At 39.1% G+C, this 8,657-nt stretch overlaps 1 protein-coding gene across 1 annotated transcript in view; it reads left to right on the top strand.

Moving 5' to 3' along the window:
* Window positions 1–8,396, top strand: part of cep76 (centrosomal protein 76) — a 16,364-nt gene extending 7,968 nt beyond the window's left edge. Inside the window, exons 9-13 of the mRNA XM_017413280.3 lie at window positions 2,066–2,232; window positions 2,759–2,918; window positions 4,947–5,120; window positions 5,438–5,655; window positions 7,974–8,396. Of these exons, the coding sequence (XP_017268769.1) occupies window positions 2,066–2,232; window positions 2,759–2,918; window positions 4,947–5,120; window positions 5,438–5,655; window positions 7,974–8,112 (858 nt within the window). The 3' untranslated portion in view covers window positions 8,113–8,396. The remainder of the gene's footprint in view (window positions 1–2,065; window positions 2,233–2,758; window positions 2,919–4,946; window positions 5,121–5,437; window positions 5,656–7,973) is intronic.
* The last annotated feature ends 261 nt before the right edge of the window (window positions 8,397–8,657 follow it).

Here is an 8,657-nt window from a genome sequence, read left to right as displayed (position 1 = left end):
TCATCAAAATTAAATGAAATAAACATTTGAAATATATGAGTTTGTATGTAATGTATGAATATAATATACAAGTTTCACTTTTTAAATGGAATTACTGAAATCAATCTACTTTTTCATGATATTCTAATTTTATGACCAGCACCTGTATATATTATTATTTTAACATGAACATGGTACAGAGCCAGTTCAGTCACATTTTTGCAGTTATCTACCTAACAAACGCAATACAAAAGAAAAACGGAGCATGCAGTGATGTGTGACTTCACAGAGGTCAGTGTCAGAGTTTGACCTGTAAAACTCTATCACAGTTAAACAGGGAGCTGACAGCCATCCCTGAATAGAACATCAGTGCTGTTTGATTTGGTGAATGTAATGCAACAGAGCTGTTCAGTCTGTTGTTCTGTGTGGCAGCACATTATACACTGCCTGGCCAAAAAAAAAAGTCACCACCAAAAAAAAAAGGTTACATACTCTAATATTTCATTGGACCGCCTTTAGCTTTGATTACGGCATGCATTCGCTGTGGCATTGTTTCAGTAAGCTTCTGCAATGTCACAAGATTTATTTTCATCCAGTGTTGCAATCATTTTTCACCAAGATCTTGCACTGATGATAGTAGAGCCAGACCGCTGCGCAAAGCCTTCTCCAACACATCCCAAAGGTTCTCACTGGGGTTAAGGTCTGGACTCTGTGGTGGCCAATCCATGTGTGAAAATGATGTCTCTCGCTCCCTGAACCACTCTTTAACATGTCAAGCCCGATGAATCCTGGCATTGTCATCTTGGAATATGCCCGTGCCATCAGGGAAGAAAAAAATCCATTGATGGAATAACTTGGTCATTCAGTACATTCAGATAGTCAGCTGACCTCATTCTTTGAGCACATTCTGTTGCTGAACCTGGACCTGACCAACTGCAGCAACCCCAGATCATAGCACTGCCCCCACAGGCTTGTACAGTAGGCAACACTTCACCTGCCTCTCTTCTTACCCTGATGAGCCCATCACTCTGGAACAGGGTAAATCTGGACTTATCAGACCACATGACCTTCCATTGCTCCAGAGTCCAATCTTTATGCTCCCTAGCAAATTGAAGCCTGTTTTTCCAGTTAGCCTCACTGATTAGTGGTTTTTCTTAAGGCTACACAGCTGTTCTGTCCCAAACCCTTGAGTTCCCTTTGCATTGTGCATGTGGAAATGCTCTTACTTTCACTATTAAACGTAGCCCGGAGTTCCACTGTTGTTTTTCTTTGATTTGATTTCACCAAACGTTTAAGTGATCAACGATCACGATCATTCAGGATTTTTTTTACGGCCACATTTCTTCCTCGAAGACGATGTGTCCCCACTATCCTTCCAGTTTTTAGTAATGCGTTGGACAGTCCTTAACCCAATTTTAGTAGTTTCTGCAATCTTCTTAGATGTTTTCTCTGCTTTATGCATGTCAATGATTTGACCCTTCTCAAACAGACTGACATCTTTTCCACGTCCACGGGATGTGTCTTTCAACATGGTTGTTTAGGAAATGAGAAGCAACTCATTGCACCAGTAGGGGTTAAATAACTTGTTGCCAGCTGAAACATAATCGCCCATGCAGTCATTATCCAATAGGAGACTCATACTTATTTACTTAGTTAAATCCAGGTGGCAACTTTTTTTTGGCCAGGCAGTGTAGCTTACAGTGACCACAGTGGATCCAACCAGCTCTAAAACAATCAGAGCAAGCATTAAACAAAAAATAATAATAATTGAATCCACTCTGATTAAGAAAATCCAGGCAAATATAAATAAAGTTAGCTAAAAACTTTTAGCTGCTAAAAACTAAACAAACCTGGAGACATCCAGGTAATATCTCTGCTACTCGTGAAGGGAAGACTACTTCCGGATAAAAACATTTTCAGTGCACATTGAGGTGTTCACACCAGTACTTGGCGCTATCCGAATGGAATCCAGTTGCCCAGGACAGAATTTAATGTCAAATTTGAACAGCCCCGTAGATGTTGTTATAACTTTCACAATCTAAACTCCCTTGCGGATTCTAACCCAGCACTGTTTGTCCTCTTCCAGGGAGACTGCGAGGACCATGCTACTCTTCTGTGCAGCCTCCTGCTGGGCTTCGGTCTGGATGCCTATGTGTGTGTGGGTACCAAAGCCAAGGATGTGCCACACGCCTGGGTCCTAACCCGGGGCACTGATGGGACCATCACTTTTTGGGAGAGTCTGACAGCACATAGGTTCAACTTTTTTTCACCTTTTTATTTAGTATTCTATACAGAGGCTCGTATAACACTAACCCTAACCTGTGTTTGGATTTGACTGAAACTTGTACCACAATGCCCTAAAACTAATTTTTAAAAACATATCAGGAAATTGCATCTTGATTTTTGTACTTTTTTAATTTAATTTAATTTAATTTAATTTAATTTAATTTAATTTAATTTAATTTAATTTAATTTATCCCAGAAATGCCTCTGATATTTCATATAATGAGCTTTCTTGTAACTCCTAAAATCAAAACACTGCTTAAGGAGTAATTCAGCAACAGTAAGTTTTTTGTTTTTGCCTTTGCTAAAGCATTAAACAGTCTTTATGTGTGTGTCGGCAGAATTTCAAAATGGAATTTCCATGAAATGTGGTGGCTGGGCTTTGGGCCACAGAACAATAACTGTATACAGTGAGGGATAAAAGTGATCTTTTATGCTTGCATCCAGCATGTTTTGTGTGTATATGTAAATGTAGCATGTTTCTATGTGTGATCAGATATCTGCACCGAGCCATCGATCCAGACGCTCCTCCCCTGACCACTCAACCCAAACCCTCGTCTCCTTACCGCACTGTGGGCTGTGTCTTCAACCACCACAGCTTCCTGGCAAACTGCCAGCCCTCTGATGCTGTGGAGCTCTGTGTCTTTGACTTCCAGGTAGGCACATGTAAACACCGTCACTGTCACTTTTAATAAATCAGTTTACCGAAATTTGATGTTCTTACTTGGTTTTTCACACACAGCTTTTCCCTTTTTTGGATAATAATGATATGTGGAAATTAATCTGTTGTGTGTTTCTCTTTCACTTGAGGTTAGATTTGACTAACTTTAGAACTAGATAAAGATCAGATCATTTTCGTATGTTTTAGTACCATAAAACCTCAGGATTGAAGGAGGTTGGACTTTCTTTTCCCCATGACTGTATCATAAATTTAAACTATAGTTTTCATGTTTAGCATTCATGTGATCCACAGGTGAAGTCACAACAAGAACTTCTCAGTTTAAAACCACATTTTTGATGTGGACAGGAACATACTGTAATTGTACAGACAGAATATGATGCAACTTTGTAAGTAAGATGTGCTCAGCCCCTCTGACTCTTCATGAATAAACATCAAGGAAATTATTAATAGTGAAAAGGTAATAAATCAAGAATTAAACCCTAATTATTGTTCATCCTTGTAAACTTTAGAATGATTATCTTTTGTTTTACTCCCATAGACGCTTTGCAGTGAAATGTAAACGTAACAGTGGAACTCTGGGAGAGACAGAAACATGACACTCCCACTGTTACATACTATTAGCTTTTTATTTTTTTTATTTTTTTTTTACTTTTTAAGGGCATTGAGTAGGTGAGAGGCAGTGCACTGACATGTGTGAGCCCTACATGCTCTGGAGCAGGGTGGGCTTCTAGCATAAATTACCAATGTTTTAGACCAACATGAGAAGTGAGCCAGCTTTGTGATGCTGAAAATCCTGATCTGAACTTGAAGTTATCTTGCTAAACCATGAATCATGCTTCATAATGTGATAGGACGTTTTCTGGAACTAGAAGTCATACATGTTCACTAAACATTTGTAGTATACCCAACTAAGCCAAGGAAAAAGGGGAAGTGGCATTAAACCAGATGGAAATGGATTGAAAGAAAAAAAAATATCTATTGTTTAGTCTATTTTGCTGTTTGTTAAAAAGAAAACAAGGGTAACATTAACTGTACTAATTAACATTAAGAACTGTTTACAAAAATAACTTCTAGTAAAAGTAGTCTGGTTTAAAAAAAATGTTTACGAAGTATTAAATCAAAAGCTTTTATGTAACAAACTCAAATAAACTTAACATAAAAGTAGAAAGGACTACTGATTAACTACTGCTACCACCTTTAGGAACAAAAATTGTCAAATAAAAAGTTTTCAGCCATTAACCATAAGAACTTAAACAAAACAAAGTTTCTGGACTGCCCTCCAAATCAGCTGTAAGAAACTCACACAAGACACTTGGTCACCATTACTAACTAGACCTGTCAATAAGTTAGTTTAATAAACATCTAATAAACCAAGTTCAGACATTTCTGCAAGACACCCAAACAAAGACAGGCAAGAGGAAAGTTTGAAGTAAACAGGAGGAAATCAGGTTGTATTCTAGCTCTCACACAACCACCAAGAGCTGAGCTGTATGTGGTGAGGATCTTTTTTTTTTTTATTATTGTGCCCACCGTGATGCTTCTTTAAAGGTCTTGAATATTACAGCTATACTTTACTTGGATTGGCCTTAAACACCTACCAACATGTGGTTGTGAGAGGAATGTTTAAAACAGATTGGTTGAATATTCTTTGAGGAAAAACAAACAACACACTTTTATTTGTTGGTGAAATAAGCTTTAGTGTATAAATGTCATTGATACCACATAACAGCAACACCTCAAAGAAAATCTAATCAAATAAATAATGATAATTTTCGGTCAAGTGGAGGGCAAAGGCAGCCTGGGGCAAAGAGATGTCAGTAGATTGCTGTCTTCAATCATCAGGCCAGGCGCCAGTTTGTGAGCAGGAAAATTGCATCTGCAGCAGTTTCATTTATCAGCAACTTCTGTCCTGTCATGTTGCCCTGAAGAAAGACACCAAATTCCTGGTGGACACATTTAAGTGGGTCTGTGTGAGCATATTTTCCCTCCCTTTTTCCTTCAGAACCAGTCACGCTGGAAAGCGATGAGTGAAGATGCTCTGAAGTCCGTGTGTGCCCCGGGCTCCACCACAGCGTTGCCCCCCGTGCCTCCTCTCTGTGCCCCGTCTCTGGATCCTGCTGCAGCCAGCAACCAGCTGGAGCTGGAGATGCGCTACTTGGTCACAGAACACAGGAAGGTAAAATCCAGTGGTGGAGGGGGTGTGGACACTCCAGGATGGCCAGTTTTCAGATAAGGTTTATCTTTCCTGTTATGTGCTGGGAGAGAAACCTGCTGAGTGCACCTTTACTAGTCAAAACTATGCAAATCCAGCCACCTATTCTCATGTCTTTCAATGGAAACCATAAAAATGACCAAAAAAATGAAATACTGACAAGTTGAATGGAAAAAAGGCTGTTTTTAAAACATTGCTTACAAATTAAGAAGTATTATTTGTGTATGTAATCGTTTTTAGTACTGTGCATATAATGGGCTCTGCGGGGTCACCCCATGCAGGACCTGGATCTGGCAACGGTGTGGGACGACCACCTGTCCTACCTGCTGTCCTCGGCCCTGTCAGCTTATGAAATGGAGCGTTGTACCGGAGTGTCCTGCGGCAACGAGGAGTTCCAGGATGCAGTGAGGAGGGACGTTCCAGATGGACACACCTTCAAAGGCTTTCCTATACACTTCCTGCACCGCAACGCTCGTAGAGCTTTTGCCACCTGCCTCAGGTGAGATGAGCCTTTGCAGAGGAGAACAGTGGGTGCACATGTTTAGAAAAATACTTTCAATTTGCCTCAGGTGTAAGCTCCAAGTTTATTGTTTTCTAAATCAGTGAGTGATACAGGGCAGCCACTGTCGACTAGTTTTATTTTTTATTAATCTGTCAACTAATTTATCTAGTAGTCAATTAATCTAAATGACTAATTTCCTCCAGAAATCAGAACCCACAATTTAATTTTAGTTCATTTTATATTTAAGAATCAACTCTGGCATTTAGAGTTTGCCACAAAATAAAATGTTAACAAAAACCCACAAATGAAATAACAAAAGAGCCAACTCCAGCAAGACCAAAGAAATGAAATGCAGCTCGGATTAGTTATGGATTTAAAAATGATAAGCCTGAATATTCAGCATGTTGTAAGGGTCCTGCAGCAAACTGTGGAGAGAAATCTTTCTTTTGCATGAATTCAGTCACGTGACTTTATCAGAAAGAGGAGAGAAACAAATACTACATAAATTTTAAAATGTAATAATTGAGATTTAAACGCTTTTAAAAAAATTAAACGCGATTACACTTTTCATAACATGAATGAATTGTAATTACCACTTGCATCTATCCATTTTCTTTACCCACTTTTATCTCCAGCCATCACAGTGCAAGAGCCAGGGGACACCCTGGACTGGTCACAAGTCCATTACAGGGACATATTGAGACACCGAGGGACAATTTAGAGTTGGCAGTTAACCTAACATGTTTGTGGTCCATTAGAGCAGAGGTCCACAAACCCTGGGCTGCGGACCGGTACCGGTCCGTGGGTCTTTTGGTACCGGGCCGCAGAGAAAGAGTAATTAATTTACAGTATTTCTGTTTTTTTTATTTTCGGAGTCTGAACGACATTTATTTTAAACTCTGACCGGATTCGCTCCACTACATCCGTCTATGACTCACTCTTAATGCTTATCGAGGTCACATGATACGTTACCGCTAAAAACAAACTCACAAGCAGCAAAACGAGTAAAAAACAAACGTCTCTGGAAGCCCTGGATGGGACCGTCTCATTACTGAGAAACAGGCTCAGGGCTCCACTGATTCGTTGTTATGGTGGGTTGTATTCTTTGTGCACTTTATATTTGTGGTGTATCTTATTTTAAAGGGCATGTTTGAACATTACCATATTAACCAGAGAACATTAGGAGGAGGAGATGGTGTTATTTATGTTAATAATGCAATACCAGGACAACTAACAAAGCTGCGAGTACACGTTGGATTTACGTTTATTACGTTTTAAAAAATACCCCCGTTTTCATGCTGGTTGTATCATTTCCTTTTGTTGTATTTGTCCACCACACCTTTAAAGGCCGGTCCGTGAAAATACTGTCTGATAATGAACTGGTCCGTGAAGCTAAAAAGGTTGGGGACCGCTGTATTAGAGGAAACCAGAACACCCAGGAAAAAAACACTTTTAAAAAGTCAGCAGTCAGCCATGCCAGTACATATTTAATGAACTGTCAAGTAGGAAAATGAAGATGCAACACCAGCTGCTACAACAAGCTCACTGTAGCTCACAACTTAGGTTTGAAGCGTACAAGTTCGTCTAAGGGTTGTTCAATATACATTTATTTAAGTTCAGCAATTGTTATATTTTGGTAAATGAAAAATACATATATGTATTTTTCATCTATTTTCTTTTACGTGCTCCTCCTTTTTGGGTCACAGGGGGCCTGGTGTCAATCCCAGCAGTCACTGTGCGACAGTTAGGGGAAGGAGACAAATGAGACAAAACCACTCACACCTAGGAACAATTTAGAGTTACCAATGAACCTAACATGCATGTTTTTGGTCTGTGGGACCAAACCGGAGTTCCCGGAGTAAACCCTCGCGTGAATGGAGGAAACATGCAAAAAAGGAGGTGAACTTGCGACCTTTTCGTCGACCAAGCTGAGTAATAATGGCAGCCCTAAAGGGACACCAGTGAATGATGTTGTTGATGAAGCAGCCGGTTTGTTTTGATCATGAAGTAGCCGTGTTACAGGTTACAGAGCTCAAAGCAATAATTTGTTTTTGTGAGTTTCATGTAGTGAAGGAACGGTAAAGAAACCGAAAACCCTCTCAGACCCTCGTGAGATGGAGTAGAAAATAAAGTTGGGCTGAAGCTGTGGTTAAAATGTGTTGATTCACTGCAAGCTGATTGGTTCCCTGCTCCTTTATTTCCTTACCTGTTGGCAGCTTACCTAAAACTGAACTTCTACCTTCAAAATTATAATCTATATATTTTTCAATATCATTTTAACTTGTTTTGTGTTTGTTTGTGTTTTCCCCTAACAGGTCTTCATTTTGTGAGGAAATAGTGTGTTGCCGTGGCGACCATGTGAGGCTTGCTGTGCGTGTTCGGGTGTTTGTATATCCTGAGAATGCATGTGCTGTGTGGCTCATGTTTGCATGTAAATACCGATCTGTACTCTGACCAAAGGACAGACTATGCCGAGGAAGTGCCATAACGTTACACAGGGATAGTTTTACTCCTTCAAACACCACCTGAATCCACAGTGAAACTACACTGAAGGTAACGAAAGTTACAAAGACTTGTTTAATGCTCAGGCTTTTATTTTTCTTTAAATCAGTAGAATTTTCATTTGTACATATATCTATATATGGTCTATTTATTTTTACAAAGAAACAAAATTTGTCTTACTGACTTTGCACTTTTCTAAAAAAAAAAAAAAACATTAAAAAACTTTTTCTAGTAGACTCTACCTTTGTATTTTTCTTTGTCAGTAATTTAATAAAGTGTGTTTTTAGTTGCATTAAAGACTAGATATTACTATTACTGTAATAGGTTGAACTCACTATAGCGCTGTAGTTTCAGAATCTTTGATGTAAAATAAACCTTTTATCAAAGCCATCTGAATCCTTGCTATAAACTAGAATCATGGTCTCAAGAGATTGTTTTGATTTTCAGATGAGTAAAGAAATCTATCCATACATTTTTTTTTACCTGCTGGATCCACA

Source organism: Kryptolebias marmoratus, linkage group LG16 (genome assembly GCF_001649575.2).
Source record: "Kryptolebias marmoratus isolate JLee-2015 linkage group LG16, ASM164957v2, whole genome shotgun sequence".
Classification (NCBI taxonomy): domain Eukaryota; kingdom Metazoa; phylum Chordata; class Actinopteri; order Cyprinodontiformes; family Rivulidae; genus Kryptolebias; species Kryptolebias marmoratus.
The sequence above is the reverse complement of the archived record's forward strand: the minus strand, read 5'-3'. Positions and strand labels throughout refer to the sequence as shown.